Raw genomic sequence first — 17,035 nt, 5'->3', positions numbered from 1 at the left:
TCTAAATTACGGCATTGTCCGCTAGAAAATTCGAACCCTCAATTTTGTGAGAAAAGACACCATTAGCTGACACCACATTTGTATGCCATTATTTCGTCTTTTTTTGGCCACAAAACAATACAAAATAATGATTTATTCCATTTTCTCACTCATTCCACTCCCTCGTCTACCAAACAGACCCCACATAGTGTGAGAAATTAATACATGTTAATATATTGAGTAATTCACATAAAGATAATCTTCAATTTTTTTGTCTTGTTCATTATCAATTCCATCCTGTAGTCACTTTTCATGTGTCATGGTTTGGACTATAATTACACCATCTTTTTGTTTTCTTCTGACATATAAAAACTTACAAACTTAATAATTTCTATTCGGAATTTGAGGAAAAAGCTTACCTTGGTATAATGATAGTCGTGAATACACACACCATGAACCTACTGGCATTCTTCATGTTTATTTCAGCACCACTTTGTTATATAAACTGCCTATATAATCTCTTACACCACCACCAAATTTTCATCCAATACCATCATATATAATATATCTACATGTGTAATGGCACGATTAAGAAGAAGGCATAGAAACATGAATAACAGAGGTACGTTTTGAGTGCTGATTATATATCTATTCTTTAACATCCTTTCTGCTTGTATATATGTGTATCAACATCTAACATGTTTCAAAAGTTTTGTGTGTAGACCAAGATGCTACTAATCCGAACGGTCACGGAAATGATTCGGATGTTCCATCTGAACATAGCTGCCATCTTCCTCCACAAAACATGACCAGCACCCCTAGTACTATTCAGACCCTAATGCAGTCGGTGGATGACGCCTTTTCACATTACATTCAAGAGATGTACATAATCACCGACACCCACGTAACACGCTCTATTCATCCATCCTTTTTCGTTAATGCACTTTTTAGACATTTTTTTCCTAAAGGTTTTCAGTTTTTGACACTGCAGGCGGAGCATATGAAGGAGTGTGCTGAGAGGATGAAGAGTCATTTCCAGCGTTTGGAAAATGAACGGGAAAGCAAGGTGCAAAATGTTGATGCTGGCGAGGGTACCAGCCGATGTCCACCAACAAAGGCGGTTACATGCTGGAACTGCAAAACATTGTCCGCAACTATGGTGTGGAACCCGTGCGGACACATGTGTTTTTGTTTTGAGTGTGACAACAAGGTTTCCGAGTGCCCAATTTGCAACAACAAGAAGTTATCTAGTTTCATGGTTAATTAACTGGTCCTTGTTAGCTTCATAAAGTAGTGCCCGGCCTTAATAAACAAGTTTCTGTATTTAAGATCGACTTGAATTCATTAATAAAGTACCCTTTGAAATTCAGTAATATCATGGAACTAGTTCTTGGTTGTTTGTAGTCTTTAAATTCTTCGAATGCAATCTTGATTCATGCTGAATTAACTCAATGTTATAATGTGTTTAGTACCATTACTAGACAATTTATAACCATAAATAACACAAAAATTCAACTATTAAAGCTCTAATGATATCACAAACTTTACTTATTTCATGATCACTAAGTAAGGATTAAAGTTCTAATGAATAAACTCAAGAACCCTTAATTAGATAGTAAATGGATATCAAGATATGCTAATCTTGAACTAAACTATAAATAAAAACAACAATAGTATAAATGGCATTTTCCACAAATCTTAAGGAGTTTAATGCTCCAAAAGATGAATTCATAGCTACAATTATATGGATTTTAATGAAGAATAAATCTAAACATCAGAAAAACGCTCGATCTATATGTTTGCTTCTCCCACTTAGAAGAATGCAACTAAACTTTGCAAGAAATCACCAGTGGCCCGTAGTAACCTTATCGTGAGCATCCTAGTCGGCGGTGGGATCTCGAACTTTTTTTTATATAAATATAGTGAGTGTTTAAAGTTCGAGTCTACTATCTACGTGAAAACCTCGCCAAGGACTCAAGGTTTTGGTGTTGCCAAACTCCTTATGTGTTTTCACAAAGGCATGTGTCCAAAACATATGCCTCTGGCACTTGACAATACATGTGTCAGATTCATATATCTCATGCGAATAAACATCTGTCCTTAATGGGAATAAAGAAGAGAACAACTATACTACAACAACATAAATTATGGAATGTTAACATTATCCAACCCGAGATCCAACGAATCAGAAAGGATACTAGATGCCGTTCCATATAAAATTGATTGAATGAAAGTAAACTGAATGAAATAAGTACTAACGGATTAAAAACTTGATGATCGAATTGATCGAACGAACACTTTAACTGATAAAGAAGTAGGTTCCATTGTTCATCATAGAAACTCCAACATTACATAAACAATCTGATTATTTCCTATTTATTGATATCGAACCGGCATCATCTAAGGGACTCGACGTTTCAGACTTGCCTGTTTAATATTTTGATATGATGCCGTTCGAACCAATAAAACCTAGATAGACTTCTGTTCGACTGGTCAGTTCGTTTGTTGGCCTACGGGACATAATCATGATTAAAAGATTTATATTGTTGATACTAAGCAAAAGTTCAGTACTCTAGGTAAGTAACGACATTGCCTTGATCATAATTACTATATTTCTTAGCAATTATTTATACCACAACCAGATTCCTCATTTGAAGAAAAGCGATAATAGCCTCTCATGTATCATGTCATGGTAGATTTGAGGCAATCTTGATATTTTTGTAAACTCTGTCATTTATGCAAATCATACATCCTTTTTTGGAAATCTGCCCCCCTATATCGCTACAAGTTCAAAGATTTTGAATTATGCACTTGTCGACATACAAGACATTATAGTTTCGGAGCCTAATCAAACTGCCCTAAATCAATATGATTATTCAGGTGTGATTTCCTTTCCCATTAATGTTGTCCATCAAACCTTTTGGGAGATTGGATATATCGGAAATTTGTCAAAAGGGCAACCGCATGCGACAAAATCTTTGGACGAGTTATGATTGTTTTTTACGTCAAGTAGGTAAGAACAGTATTTGAATTGGATTCTAGTAAATGTAGCACACGCGTCATGGTTTGATTAAGAATCTAAAACTTAACGGCTCGATCACACTTCCTTTTGAGCGAATTTTAGGCAAACGTAATTAATCAAGCCCGGTCCATAATATTGCCAATGTATCCCAGATTCATCATGCGCTCCATTGAACAAGAATTAAGATCAAACTAGAACAAATTCGGCCCATTCAATTTTTTAAAACTTCATGGGTTAAACAATCTTAGCAATCTAAACCAGCTAACTACATCTTTCTGCCATCGTTAAACAACCAAAGAACCATTGTGCATACTTATCAGAAAAAGGACCTTGTTGTATTTAAACAGAGAACCACTTTACTAGGAGAATATTCACTTGAAGTTCCTACCATTGGGTTAGCTTTAAGCCCGGGTTATGTCTTTCCTAAACCAAAACCAACCCAAATACTTAGCCGTGATTCAAACTTGAGCAGAAACACCTCTCATTTTATTTTCACGATTACTTAAACCCTTATTGATTCGTCATACTTTTTCCGGAAAATAAAACGTAGTTATGTACATAACATTGTGTCGGTATATGAATAACCCTAACTTGGCAAACATTTAGTTCTTGTTCACTAAGTTTATATGAATCTACAAATATATGTTTACCAAGTTAGGGTTACTCATATGAGAATATAGATTGTAAATCAAGGTTTTTGAGTTATATTTCCTTAATTATAACATTGGGAATTATCCAATATATTCTTCTTGTTTGCTTATCATTTGTGTCCGTATCGATTCAACCCTTGATCTATTTGCTAGTGTTTTCTAATAATATCCACACATTTTTTTCTTATTTTAGTTGATAATATCAATTCTATTAGGCAACATCTTCATTTATATATTTAAAGTAGTACCTTATAACCACGGATTATGATTTTCCTTATGAGCAACCATAAGTCATCTAGGAATCCTTTTCTTCATGTAGACACAACAGAAATGATGATGCGCACAAAGCTTGGTGATGATACTCAGCCTGACATTCTAGAAATCCTTTTGGCTTACATTTTATGACCTTTTTAAATAAACGAACAAGTGATTCATCAGGTCAAACATCCGTTTCAAAAAGAAACATGTCATGCCAAAGAACGAACGCGTGATTCATCAGGTCAAACATCTGTTTCAAAAAGAAAGGCGTCATGTCAAAAAACGAACACGTGATTCATCAGGGAAATGATCGATTCTACTAATCTCAAACGATCATTACCGTCTTTAATTAAAGTGCCCTTTTATACACGTATTAAACGTTTGAAATTTAGCCAACATACGTATTTCAGTTATTGATTAATAAATAACCGCATTGGTGTTATAAATGCACTTTGTTGTTATGAACTTTTGACACTAACTTTTATATAAATCTGAACATCCATTATTATAGTTTCTAATTAAGAGTGTATATGAAAGTTTAAATTTAAAATTTTAGTTATTTTTTTAGAATGAATAAATTACACACTAGCAATCCTACTTCTAAATTACGGCATTGTCCACTAGAAAATTTGAACCCTCAATTTTATGAGAAAAGACACCATTAGCTGACACCAGATTTGTATCTCATTCTTTCAGTCTTTTTTTTTTTTTGCCACCAAACAACACAAAATAATTATTTATTCCATTCCCTCACTCATTCCACTCCCTCGTCGATTTATTACCCAATACCAAACAGACCCCACATAGTATGAGAAATTAATATGTGTTAATATCTTGAGTAATTAACATAAAGATAATCTTCAATTTTTTGTCTTGTTCATTATCAATTCCATCCTGTAGTCATTTATCATGTGTCATGGTTTGGACTATATTACACCATCTATTTGTTTTCTTCTGACATAAAAACTTAAAACTTAATACTTTCTATACGGAATTTGAGGAAAAAGGTTGACACCATGAACCTACTGGCATTCTTCATTTCATGTTCATCATGTTTATTTCAGCACCACTTTGTTATATATATATATAAACTGCTTATATAATCTCTTACACCACCCCAAATTTTCATCCAATACCATCATATATATCTATCTACATTTGCGTAATGGCACGATTAAGAAGAAGGCATAGAATCATGAATAATAGAGGTACGTTTTTAGTGTTGTTTACATATCTATTCTTTAACATCCTTTCGGCTTATATATATATGTGTGTATAAACATCTAACATGTTTCAAAAATTTTGTGTGCAGACCAAGATGCTACTAATCCGAACAGTCCCGGAAACGAATCAGATGTTCCATCGGAACATAGCTACCATATTCCTCCACAAAACATGACCAGTACCCCTGCTACCGGTACCATTCAGAACCTAATGCAGGCAGTAGATGATAGTGTGTCTCATTACATTCAAGAGATGTACATAATCACCGACACCCACGTAACACGCTCTGTCCATCCGACCTTTTTGGTTGATGCACTCTTAGATATTTTTTTCTAAAGGTTTTCAGTTTTTGATACAGGAGGAGCAAATGAAGGAGTGTGCTGAGAGGTTGAAGAGTCATTTCCAACGATTGGAAAATGAACAGGAAAGCAGTAGGGTGCAAAATGTTGATGCTGGTGAGGGTAGCAGCCGATGTCTACCAACAAAGACGGTTACATGCTGGAACTGCAAAACATTGTCCGCAACCATGGTGTGGAACCCGTGCGGACACAAGTGTTTTTGTTATGAGTGTGACAACAAGGTTTCTGAGTGCCCAATTTGCAACAACAAGAAGTTATCAAGTTTCATGGCTAATAATTAACCCAGTCATCGGCTTCATAAAGTAGTGCCCGGCCTTAATAAAAAAGTTTCTGTATTTGAGATCGGCTCGAACTCAGTAATAAAGTACCCTTGAAATTTAGTAAGATTGGAACTAGTTCTTGGTTAATTGTTTGTAGTCTTTAAATTCTTCTTATGCAATCTTGATTCATGCTGAATTAATTCTCTTGGTACTATTATTAGACAATTTATAATCATAAATAACACAAAATTAAACTATTAAAGCTCTAATGATATCACAAACTTTACTTATTTCACGATCACTAAGTAAGGATTAAAGTTCTAATGAACAAAATAAAGAACCCTTTAAATATCTCATGGACACCACTTAATTATTAGAAAATAAATGCATATCAAGATATGCTAATCTTGAACTAAACCATAAATAAAAAAACAACAATAGTATAAATGGCATTTTCCACATATCTTAAGGAGTTTAAGATGAACTCATAGCTACAATTTTATGGATTGTAATGAAGAATAAATTCAAACATCAGAAAAACGCTCGATCTATATGTTTGCTTCTCCCACTTAGAAGAATGCACCTAAACTTTGCAAGAAATCACCAGTGGCCCGTAGTAACCTTATCATGAGCACCCCAGTCGGCTGTGGGCTCTCAAACTACTTTTTTTGTTCTAATATAGTCACTGTGTAAAGTTCGAGTCTACAATCTACGTGAAAGCCTCGTCAAGGACTCAAGGTTTTGGTGTTGCCAAACTCCTTAATTATGTGTTTTCACAAAGGCATGTGTCAACAACATATGCCCCCTATACATGTGCCGGTTCATATATCTCATGTGAATGATAAAGAAGAAAACAACTATACTACAACAACATAAAGTATGAACTGTTTAGAATTATCCAACCCAAGATCCAATGAACAACATGAACCAGAAAGAGAACTAGATGTCGTTCCAAATAAAATTGATTGAATGAAATAAGTACTAACGGATTGAAAACTTGATGATCGAATCGAATGAACACTTTAACTGATAAACAAGTTCAATTGTTCACCATAGAAATTACAACATTACATAAACAATCTGATTGTTTTCTATTTATTGGCCTGGTATCGAACCACCATCATCTAAGGGACAGGATGTTTCAGACTTGCCTATAATATTTTGATATGATGCCGTTCAAACCAAAAAAAAAAAAAAAACTAGATAGACTTCTATTCGACTGACCAGTTCGTTTGTTGGCCTATGGAAAATAAACATGATTAAAAGATTTATCTTGTTGATACTATGCAAAAGTTCAGTACTCTAGGTAAGTAATGACATTGCCTTGATCATAATTACTATCTTTCTTAGCAATTATCTGTACCACAACGAGATTCCTCATTTGAAGAAAAGCGATAATAGTCTTGATCGAGTATCATCTCATGTTAGATTTGACGCAATCTTGAAATCTTTGTTAACTTTGTCATTTACGCATTCATCATACATCCTCTTTTGGAAATCCGCATCCTGTATCGCTACAAGTTTAAAGATTTTGATTTATGCACGTGTCGACATGCAAGACATTATAGTTTCGGAGGCTCTGATCAAAGTGCCCCAAATCGGTATGATTATTCAGGTCTGATTTCTTTTCCCATTAATGTTGTCCATCAAACCTTTTGGGAGATTGAATATTTCGGGAATTTGTCAAAAGGGCAATCGCATGCCACAAAATCTTTGGATGAGTTATAATTATGTTTTGCGTCAAGTAGGTAAGAATAATATTCGAATTGGATTCTAGTAAATGTAGCACACGCGTCATGGTTTGATTAAGAATCTAAAACTTAACAGCTCGATCACCCTTTCTTTTGAGCGAATTTTAGGCAAACGTAATTAATCAAGGCCGGTCCATAATATTGCTAATGTATCCCAGATTCATAAAGCGTTCAATTGAACAAGAATTAAGATCAAACTTGAACAAATTCGGCCTATTTGATTTTTAAAACTTCATGGTTTAAACAATCTTAGCAATTTAAACAAGCTAGCCACATCTTTCTGCCATCGTCAAAGAAACGAAGAACCATTGTGCATACGTATCAGAAAAACACGGGGCTCACACACAAAGCCAGCTCCCCAAGTTTCCTTGCAAAAGGACCTTGTTGTATTTAAAAGGAGAACCACTTTACTAGGAGAATATTCACTTGAAGTTCCTACCATTGCTTTAAGCCAGGGTTATGTCTCTTTCCTAAACCAACCCAAATACTTAGCCATATGATTCAAACTAGAGCTTAAATACCTCTCATGCTTCTTTCCCAATGACTTAAACCCTTTATTGATCCGTCATTTTTTTGCGGCAAATAAAACGTAGTTATGTACATAACATTGTGTCGTTATATGATAATCCTAACTTGGCAAACGTTTATTTCTTGATCACTAAGTTTAGGTGAATCTACAAATATATGTTTACCAAGTTAGGGTTATTCTTATGAGAATATAGATCGTAAATCAAGGTTTTTGAGTTATATTTCCTTAATTATAACATTGGGAGTTATCCCCTAAATTCTTCTTGTTTGCTTATCATTTGTGTTCGTACGATTCATCCCTTGAGCTCTTTGCTAGTGTTTTTTAATAATATCCACTCATTTTTCTTATTTTAGTTGATAATATCAATTCTATTAGGCAACATCTTCATTTATATATTTAAAGTAGTACCTTATAAACATTATAAACATGGATTATGATTTTCCTTATGAGCAACCATAAGTCATCAAGTCTTTTCTTCATGTAGACACAACATAAATGATAATGTACACAAAGCTTGGTGATAATACTCAGCCTAACATTCTAGAAATCCTTTTGGTTTACATTTTATGACTGTTTTAAATAAACAAACATGTGATTCTTCAGGTCAAACATCCATTTCAAAAATAAACATGTCATGCCAGTGGCAGATCTAGACATAAATCTTATAGGGAAAGTTTGATTTTTTTTTTACCGTATTTCATCCAATGTAAACGGAACAAAAATGTATTTTATCGGTTGAGATTGCAATCGGTAAAACCAACACTAGCTTCAATATTCGACAAACCAAAGGAAAAGTAGCGTGCTTTCCAGTTTATATCCTTACATGAGCAAGGCCACACATTCCACCCAATTTTGCGAATTTATCATCTTCCTTTAAAGTGTGATAAAAGGTCGTACGATCACCCGAAATACACCCTTTTCTTCATTACTAAAACCATTCAGATACAAAACCGAAAATACCACAATATTAGATATGTCAAACTTGGAAAACGAATCTCATAGATTTAAACCAGACATATTTTCTAACAAACCAGTTAAGACCTCACTGAATCTATTTCCAAGTTCTTGAATTTGCATATCCAAAACCATATTAAGAACTTCAACCTTAAAATGATGATTCTGTTGGGCCTGCATATTTTGATGTTTCTCGATCAAATGAAAGAAAAAAAAAAGGTTAATGGTTTCTATTTGCTTTAGGCATTTTGTTTGGGCTATATTTGATTTTAACTATTAGAAAATGATGATTGTGTTGAGTCTGTTTCTGTTTAAGCTTGATTTTGTTTAATGTTTTTCGTTCAAACTAAAGAAAAAAGGTTAACGGTTTTATTTGCTTTGGGCTATAAACTTTGTTCGGTTTTTATTTGATTCAAACTTTTAAATTGGTTGGGCTTTAAACAAACATGGGTAAGTTAATATTTTTCGGGGGTAGCGAAATACGAATACTAACCTAAAATGAACAAAATTACACTGCCGAAGAAAAGTTGAGGGGTAACGGATGATACCCATGATTATGAAGTAGATCCGCCCCTAGTCATGTCAAAAAACGAACATGTGATTCATCAGGTCAAACATCTGTTTAAAAAAGAAAGGCGTCATGTAAAAAAAAGAACAAGTGATTCGTCATCGATTCTACTAATCTCAAGCGACCATTACTATCTTTTAATTTAAGCGCCCCTTTTATACGCGTGTTAAACGTTTGAAATTCAACCAACGTATTTTGGTTATTGGTTAATAAATAACCGCATTTGTGTTATAAATACACGTTGTTATGGACTTTTGACACTGACTCTTATATAAATCTGAACATCCGTTATTAGTTTCTAAACATATGAGTGTATATGAAAGTTTAAAAATATTTTTTTAGTTATGTTTTTTAAAATGACTAAGTTACACACTAGTAATTCTACTTCTTAATTTACAGCATTGTCCACTAGAAAATTTGAACCCTCTATTATATGAGAAAAGACACCATTAGCACTAACACCACATTTGTATCTCATTCTTTCGTCTTTTTTTGGCTACCAAACAATACAAAATAATGATTTATTCCATTCTCTCATTCATTTCACTTCCTCGTTGATTTATTACCCAATATCAAACCGAACCCACATAGTGTGAGAAATTAATATGGGTTAATATCTTGAGTAATTAACATAAAGACAATCTTCAATTTTTTGTCTTGTTCATTATCAATCCCATCCTGTAGTCATTTTTCATGTGTCATGGTTTGGACTATAATTATTTTGTTAACTTCTAACATAAAAAAACATAAAAACTTAATACTTTCTATACAGAATTTGAGGAAAAAGCTTACCTTGGTATAATGATAGTCGTGAATACACACACCATGAACCTACTGGCATTCTTCATGTTTATTTCATCACCACTTTGTTATATAAACTGCCTATATAATCTCTTACACCACCACCAATTTTTCATCCAATACCATCATATCTATCTATCTACATTTGCGTAATGGCACGATTAAGAAGAAGGCATAGAATCATGAATAATAGAGGTACGTTTTTAGTGTTGTTTACATATCTATTCTTTAACATCCTTTCGGCTTATATATATGTGTGTGTATAAACATCTAACATGTTTCAAAAATTTTGTGTGCAGACCAAGATGCTACTAATCCGAACAGTCCAGGAAACGAATCAGATGTTCCATCTGAACATAGCTGCCATATTCCTCCACAAAACATGACCAGTACCCATGCTACCGGTACCATTCAGAACCTAATGCAGTCGGTGGATGACGCTTTTTCACATTACATTCAAGAGATGTACATAATCACCGACACCCACGTAACACGCTCAATCCATCCGTCCTTTTTGGTTATAAATGCGCGCACTCTTAGACATTTTTTTCTAAAGGTTTTCAGTTTTTGAAACAGGCAGAGCAGATGAAGGAGTGTGCCGAGAGGATGAAGAGTCATTTCCAACGGTTGGAAAATGAACGGGAAAGCAAGGTGCAAAATGTTGCTGCTGGCAAGGGTACCATCCGGTGTCCACCAAGAAAGGCGGTTACATGCTGGAACTGCAAAACATTGTCCGCAACCATGGTGTGGAACCCGTGCGGACACATGTGTTTTTGTTTTGAGTGTGATAACAAAGTTTCCGAGTGCCCAATTTGCAACAACAAGAAGTTGTCAAGTTTCATGGCTAATTAACCGGTCCTTATTAGCTTCATAAAGTAGTGCCCGGCCTTAATAAACAAGTTTATGTATTCGAGAACGACTCGAACTAAGTAATAAAGTACCTTTGAAATTCATTAAGATAATGGAACTAGTTCTTGGTTGTTTGTTATAATGTGTTTATACTATAATTACTAGACAATTTATAACCATAAATAACACAAAATTCATTCAACTATATATTAAAGCTCTAGTGATATCACAAACTTTACATATTTCACTATCACTAAGTAAGGATTAAAGTTCTAATGAACAGAATCAAGAATTCAAGATCCCTTTAAATATCTCATGGACACCGCTTTATTAGAGAGTAAATGAATATCAAGATATGCTAATCTTGAACTAAACCATAAATAAAAATAACAACAGTATAAATGCCATTTTCCACAAATCGAAAGAAGTTTAATGCTCCAAAGATGAATTCATTGCTACAATTTTATGGATAACATCAGAAAAACGCTCGATCTATATGTTTGCTTCTCCACTTAGAAGAATGCGCCTTAACTTTGCTAGAAATCACCAGTGAGCACGCCATTCGGCGGTGGGCTCGCAAACTTTTTTTTTTAAATATATATAGCGAGTGTTTAAAGTTCGAGTCTACAATCTACGTGAAAGCCTCACCAAGGACTCAAGGTTTTGATGTCGCCAGACTCCTTATGTGTTCTCACAAAGGCATGTGTCAACAACATATGCCCCTGGCACTTGACAATACATGTGCCAGTTCATATATCTCATGTGAATAAACATTTGTCCTTATTGGGAATAAAGAAGAAAACAGCTATACTACAACAACATAATGTATAGAATGGTAGCATCATCCAACCCGAGATCCAGCGAACCAGAAAGAGAACTAGATGTCGTTCCAAATAAAATTGATTGAATGAAATAAGTTCTAACGGATTGAAAACTTGATGATCGAATTAAACGAACACTTTAACTGATAAACAAGCAAGTTTACTTGTTCACCATAGAAATTGCAACATTACATAAATAATCTGATTGTTTCCTATTTACTGGTATCGAACCAGCATCATCTAAGGGACGCGAAGTTTCAGACTGCCTATTTAATATTTTGATATGATGCGCTGTTCAAACCAATAAAACCTAGATAGACTTCAGTTCGACTGACCAGTTCGTTTGTTGGCCTATGGAACATAAACATGATTAAAAATTTATCTTGTTGATACTAATTAAGTAAAAGTTCAGCACTCTAGGTAAGTAATGACATTGCCTGATCATAATTACTATCTTTCTTAGCAGTTATCTATACCACAACCAGATTCCTCATTTGAAGAAAAGCGATAATAGTCTCAAGTATCATCTCATGTGAGATTTGACGCAATCTTGACATTTTTGTTAACTCTGTCATTTATGTAAATCATACATACTTTTTTGGAAATCCGCCTCCTATATCGCTACAAGTTCAAAGATTTTTATTTATGCACTTGTCGACATGCAAGACATTATAGTTCGGAGCCTAATCAAACTGCCCTAAATCAATATGATTATTCAGGTGTGATTTATTTTCCTATTAATGTTGTCCATCAAACCTTTTGGGAGATTGGATATTTAGGAAATTTGTCAAAAGGGCAACCACATGCCACAAAATCTTTGGACGAGTTATGATTATTTTTTTTCGTCAAGTAGGTAAGAATGATATTCGAATTGGATTCTAGTAAATGTAGCACACGCGTCATGGTTTGATTAAGAATCTAAAACTTAACAGCTCGATCACCCTTTCTTTTGAGCGAATTTTAGGCAAACGTAATTAATCAAGCTCAGTCCATAATATTTAAAACTTGAACAAATTCGGGCCATTGGATTTCTTAAAACTTCATCGGTTAAACAATCTTAGCAATTTAAACAAGCTAACTACATCTTTCTGCCATCGTCAAAAAAACGACGAATCATTGTGTGTACTTATCAGAAAAACGCGGGGCTTACACACAAAGCCAGCTCCCCAAGTTTCCTCGCAAAAGGACCTCGTCGTATTTAAAAGGAGAACCACTTTACTAGGAGAATATTCACTTGAAGTTCCTACCATTGGGTTGGCTTTAAGCCTGGGTTATGTCTTTTTTAAACCAAAACCAACCCAAATACTTATCCATGATTCAAACTTGAGCTTAAATACCTCTCATGTTTCTTTCCCAATGACTTAAGCCCTTTATTGATCCGTCATTTTTTTGCGGCAAATAAAACGTAGTTATGTACATAACATCGTGTTATATGCCGTTATATGAATAACACGATGATCCTAACTTGATCCGTCATTGATCCTAACTTGGCAAACATTTATTTCCTGTTCACTAAGTTTAGGTGAATCTATAAATATATGTTTACCAAGCTAAGGTCATTCAGATGAGAAGATAGATTGTAAATCAAGGTTTTTGAGTTATATTTTCATAATTATAATATTGAGAGTTATCCATTATATTCTTCTTGTTCGTTTATAATAATACCCACTCATTTTTCTTATTTTAGTAATTGATAATATCAATTCCATTAGAGAAATATTATTAAGATAGTTATTGCATGCCACTACGCTTTAAATAGCAAACAACATCAAAAATTCCATCCAAAGTAACCAAATTAAAATCCCATACATTATGAAATTCACTCCAACATTATCTCTTATCATTACCACTAAATACTCATCTTCACTTTCTAAATTAATCCCACAAATTCATGATCATCCATCATTAGCCAATAATCTTGCCTGAAACCACCACCTCCTCCTCCATCACCATCACACCCCACACAACCACCGCCTTTTTGCGCTATGATGTGAAATCAAAAGAAAACAATGGATCAACCACCCAGGGCAAGACTCCGTCATGTCCTGTTCATCTTAGTGATTGTATCCCTAATTTCTGTCATCTTTTTTGAATCTGATAGAGCTTGGTCAGAATCAATTTCCCGAATGACTTACAATTTCAATTCGGGTATAACCACTTTGGTCATGGTAGGCTTATATATGTATAACCTCATTCCTACCTCATTCAATTTTTCAAATTTGATGTTCCATTATTTTTAACCAAGTTTTACAACCATCGGTTAATTAATGTTTGCAGCCACCTAGACATTATGACGGTTTAGAAGAGGCGTTGGCTGGAGCCGCAACACGATTTAAAACGGTGATTTTAACAATGGTGAATAAGGCCTATGTTGAGGGAGACAAAGCAATGCTTGACATATTTTTGGATGGGTTTTGGATGGGAGAAAACACTGGGTCACTTGTTAATCATCTCTTGATCATTGCGGTTGATCAAACCGCTTATGAACGATGCATGTTTCGTAGATTACATTGTTACAGACTGAAGATGGATGGCGTTGATTTCGTGGGTGAGAAGATGTACATGTCGGATGATTTCATCAAGATGATGTGGGAAAGAACACTATTTCTTGGAGAAGTTCTTAAGCTTGGATACAACTTCATATTCACGGTAACAATCATTAATCCATGCTAATTACATCCCTAATTATTACTTTTATAGTTTGATAGTTGATATAGTTTTTAGGGTGAAATCCACACAATAGTTACTAATTTTCTCAAATGTTCCTCTAAACTCAATTTTACTAATTATGAGATAAAGTGAATAAAAAATCACTAATTATACAATAAAAAAGATTCGTACTTTTCAATTTCACTTGGAAAAACAAAGAAACAATTATTAAAGAGTAATCAAGATCAATAGATATATTACTTAGATCACTTAGTTTAAAAACTAAATTAACATTTATAACAAACTTTAGAGGAGATTAGAACATCTAATGATACTTCAATGACTTTGTTTTAAGTTTGAAATCCAATTTGGAAATACTTCAAAGGCCCTAAAATATAAGTTTGAAATTTGGAAAAAACTTAACGTCGTTAAGTTTTTTTTAACGAAGGTCCAATGAAAACAAATAGTGTGAAAGTTGGGACAAGTGACAGCTATTTTCAAAGTTGGATTATTATTGGCCAATTGCATTAAGTTAGGATTATTAAAATCCAATTTGCCTTTTTTTAAAGTAATTTTTGTACCAAATTTCGAGAACCCAATTACTTTTATTTGAATAGAGTTTGGAATTAACCTCAATACCAGAGTGAGCATTCTTGAGACGTGATGTCAATCGTCCATATGATTTTGACGTTCCAGGCATCACTCATCTAGGGACACCATCGAGGAGGAAATCCATGAGAAAACCCCACTTAAGTCAAGTTTCGAACTTGAAACCTCAAAGATCCCAAACTTTAACTATCACCCTGTGTCATTGGACTAAAATGTCAATTCATGGAAAACTTTATTACTATTAGATACAATTTTCCTTTTGTATAGTTCATCTTTGAAAGTTGAAAAAAAAATAATTAAAAATGAGGTCATGAAAGTTAGGGGTGAGCACGGTTCGGTTCGGTTATTGGGTGAAATCCTAACCGAAACCGCAGCTATCGGTTATTTTAGAATACCAAACGATCGGTTTTCGGTTATTCAGTTTTTCAGTTTTCAGTTATTTTCGGTTTCAATTATTTTCGGTTTTTTTTATTGTGAGTAGACATTTCAAAAAAACATCAAAAAAGTAGAGTACCTCATATATTGAATTCAAAATACAAAAATAGGACATGTTACGTGGACCAAACAAAAAGTTGTTTGAGTATTAGAGTTTAAAATTCAACAAAGTTCTTAATCAAAAATACACTAAAAGTTTGGCCCGAATCTAAATTCATTATCTTATTCATCTTCAAAGTTTAGACTCAATCTTCATTATCTTCATCACCGTCAATGGTAGATTATTTTGGTATTTTATTACCGGTCATAACATCTTAAAAAAAACACGTAGAAAACATAGGTTCGGTTAATCGGTTCGGTTCGTTTTTTTTTTAAATGGATAACCGAACCTAAACCAAAAAATCGGTTTTCCGAAAAACTAAAAAATTAACCGTCGGTTAATGCTTCGGTTCGGTTTTTTCGTTAATTCGGTTTTCTGCTCACCCTAATGAAAGTAAGTGTTACATTGCTCAAATCGTAATAATCAGTTAAAAGTGTGACTCGCGAATAGATAACTCCTTTTAACTTTTTAAGTAACTATGAATAAAGCATCAATTGTGGATCATTATAATTCTTACCATTTAATCTTGGTTTCTTTAATATTTGGTTAAGTAGTCTATATATAATAACTAGAAACTTGTACCAGATATGGAAATAGTCACATTCAAACTATTGACATAAAATAGTAGATTATAAAAACGTATCTTGTTTTATTTGTTGATTTACATATTTAAGTTGGCTAATTCGTACAGGATACAGATGTATTATGGCTAAGAGATCCGTTTCCACGGCTAAACCAACACGATAGCATAGATCTTGAGATCAGTGTCGACGAGTTCACCGGTGACCAATGGTCAGAAAGAGACCAGAGGATCAACACGGGTTTCTACATGATCAAATCAAATAACAAGACAATAACTTTGTTCGACGAATGGTACGCAAGAAAGGACAGCTCAACCGGGATGAAAGAACAAGATGTACTTGTTGAACTTATGAGGAGAGGTGCTTTTGAAAGGTTGGACCTTGATGTTAGGTTCTTGGACACAGTTTACTTCAGTGGATTTTGTGAAGCTAGTAGGGATGTTAGGGCGGTCGTAGTGGTTCATGCGAATTGTTGTCGTAGTATCAAAGCCAAAGTGCAGGATTTGAAGAAGATTATGCATGATTGGAAGAGGTTTAAGGCATTGCCTATTGATCAGACTTTGCAATTTGAATGGTCAAATCATTCTGCTTGTATGGAGTCATGGAAACAATGAGGTCTAGACACTTTAGGATTTG

General features: G+C 34.1%; 1 protein-coding gene across 1 annotated transcript; it reads left to right on the top strand.

Annotated features, from left to right (window-relative positions):
* Nucleotides 1-14,034: 14,034 nt before the first annotated feature.
* On the top strand, nt 14,035-17,035 carry LOC143542705 (uncharacterized protein At1g28695-like). Its single transcript, XM_077035237.1, has 3 exons — nt 14,035-14,193; nt 14,303-14,674; nt 16,510-17,035. The coding sequence occupies exons 1-3, from the start codon at nt 14,035-14,037 to the stop codon at nt 17,011-17,013; spliced, it is 1,035 nt and encodes a 344-aa protein (XP_076891352.1). The 3' UTR covers nt 17,014-17,035.

Source organism: Bidens hawaiensis, unplaced genomic scaffold, assembly GCF_021521415.1.
Source record: "Bidens hawaiensis isolate Kalapana, Puna unplaced genomic scaffold, B.hawaiensis_p1.1 tig00012954_1, whole genome shotgun sequence".
NCBI classification, from domain to species: domain Eukaryota; kingdom Viridiplantae; phylum Streptophyta; class Magnoliopsida; order Asterales; family Asteraceae; genus Bidens; species Bidens hawaiensis.
Note: the sequence above shows the minus strand (reverse complement) of the source record. Positions and strands in the feature narration are given on the sequence as shown.